Source organism: Heloderma suspectum, chromosome 6 (genome assembly GCF_057233095.1).
Source record: "Heloderma suspectum isolate Gila_16-S chromosome 6, 16-S_ref, whole genome shotgun sequence".
Classification (NCBI taxonomy): domain Eukaryota; kingdom Metazoa; phylum Chordata; class Lepidosauria; order Squamata; family Helodermatidae; genus Heloderma; species Heloderma suspectum.
This window is the reverse complement of record NC_139463.1, coordinates 82,872,784-82,874,999: the sequence shown is the minus strand read 5'-3', so window position 1 is coordinate 82,874,999 and position 2,216 is coordinate 82,872,784. Positions and strand designations below refer to the sequence as shown.

The 2,216-nt window shown below is 42.0% G+C and overlaps 1 protein-coding gene across 1 annotated transcript; it reads right to left on the bottom strand.

The window, feature by feature from the left end:
- Positions 1–700: 700 nt before the first annotated feature.
- LOC146341533 (olfactory receptor 14A16-like) lies at positions 701–1,651 on the bottom strand. The gene has a single exon (XM_084808368.1). The coding sequence runs from the start codon at positions 1,649–1,651 to the stop codon at positions 701–703; it is 951 nt and encodes a 316-aa protein (XP_084664494.1).
- Between the last annotated feature and the right edge of the window lie 565 nt (positions 1,652–2,216).

The following is a 2,216-nucleotide window of genomic DNA, read 5'->3' as shown; positions in this document are numbered from 1 at the left end:
CTGGAAAAGACCTTGATGCTGGGAAAGACTGAAGGCAAAAGGAGAAGGGGACGACAGAGGATGAGCTGGCTAGATAGCATCACTGATGCAATGAATATGAACTTGAGCACGCTCAGGGAGAGAGCGCAGGACAGGAAGGCCTGGCGTGCTATGGTCCATGGGGTCATGAAGAGTCGGACACGACTGAACAACTGAACAACAACAACATATATATATATATATATATATATATATATATATATATATATATTCATATTCCAAGTTTCAATCTAGTAAGGGTCAGCTCTGGTCAAAAGTCAAGAGGGTGTTTTCACATCAAAATCTAACTCAGAAAGGTGTTTCTTTAATTCTTTATTTTAACAAATAAAATGCATCACCCATGGCTACCGACGTAATCCATGTAAGGTTATGGCAGACTCTTAACACTCCTTGGGGTTCCAGGGAGGATGATTTGGAGCAGTTGGGAACAGAGGATTAGAGCCAAAGTTTATGCAAGCTGAAGGTCACTTGTGCAAAGATCTTTCCTATCTGCACACCAACCTGCAGCTGCTTTCAGCCCACAGAAGCCTCTCCAGAGGGTCAGAAAGGCTTTAGCTGGAGGCTGAGCTGCAGACAGAAAGAAGAAGGGAATCAACCAAAATTGAGCACAGAGACCTTGCACAAGCACAGTTCTGGTGTGTGTGAGTTGGAGCCTAAGCAATCATATTAGATCTTTATATGTTTTTGACATCTTCCACACAGCCTCTTGGATGTCCTTGTTCCGGAAGCTGTAAATGATGGGATTCAGTAGCGGTGGCAAAACTGTGTATAAAACAGCAGACAGCAAATCCATAGTTATAGAGGAAAGTGCTTTGGGCCTCATATATGAAAATGCAGCTGTGATGATAAATAAAGAGAAGACAGTCAAGTGGGGAATGCAGGTAGAGAAAGCTTTATGTCTGCCTTGAATGGATGGAATCCTCAGCACAGCAGCAAAGATGTACCCATAGGAAACAAAAATGAACCCACTACAAAATGAGTCCACAGTGGTACCAAGGACCAAAATCAGAAGTTGATTAACTTTTGTATCAGTGCATGAAATCTTTTGCAACTGAGGGACATCACAGAAATATTGTCCAATCACATTGGATCCACAGAAATTTAAAGTAAAAGTGATACAAGTTTGTAAAGATGCATGGAGCAAGTTGCTTAGCCATGAAGCAGCTGCCATTTGGAAGCATGCACCTCTGTTCATGATTAGGCTATATTGCAGTGGATGGCAGATGGCTACATAACGGTCATAAGCCATGATAGTGAGCAAGGCCAGCTCAGAACCTGCACAGGTGAAAACTAAGAAAACCTGGGCAACGCATCCAGCAAAAGAAATCAATTTGTTGTTTGTCAGAGAAGCGGCCATGGATTTGGGGATAGTGGTTGAGATGTAGAAAACCTCTGACACTGATAGATTGACCAAAAAGAAATACATGGGGGTGTGAAGGTGGTGGTTGAGGCCCACAGCAATGATTATGAGAAAATTTCCCATTAAGGCTATTAGATATATGAAAAGAAACATTACAAAATGCAAAATTTGCACATCACGATCATTGGAAAATCCCATCAGAAGGAACTCTGTCACAGTGGATTGGTTGACCATTCTATTTCTTTGAATCATCCTGTATGGAAGAGTTGATGATAGGCAATTAGTACAGCAAAGCAAACACATATGGGGGAGATATGAATATCCACTTACTGACAGAATAAAGATAAATGGGATTTTAATAAAATTTTGCGACTGGATTCAGTCCATTAGGTGTCCCTGGTTTCTTCTTCCACCTCCCCACCAAGAGGCACAAGTCCACCAACTAGACTCCAAGGTTAGTCATTGGAAGGATTTGTAATGTGTGGATAACATTTTAATCCCTGGCTCATCCAAGTGAAACAAAAGTCATGCTAAAGACACCCTTATATGAACCTTGAGAGCTTACAAAAAAAAAAAAAAATGAACAGCTCCTTAATCACAGAATCACAGAATCACAGAATAGTAGGGTTGGAAGAGGCCTACAAGGCCATCGAGTTCAATCCCCTGCTCAATGCAGGAATCCAAGTCAGAGCACCCCTGACAGATGGCTGTCCAGCCTTGTCTTGAATGCTTCCAGTGTGGGAGAGCCCACCACCTCCATAGGGAATTGGTTCCATTGTCATATTGCTGTAACAGTCAGGAAGTTTTTCCTGATGTT

Excerpts from the sequence above, each read along its gene's own strand:
- LOC146341533 (XM_084808368.1), bottom strand. The coding sequence starts at position 1,651 with ATGATTCAAAGAAATAGAATGGTCAACCAATCCACTGTGACAGAGTTC.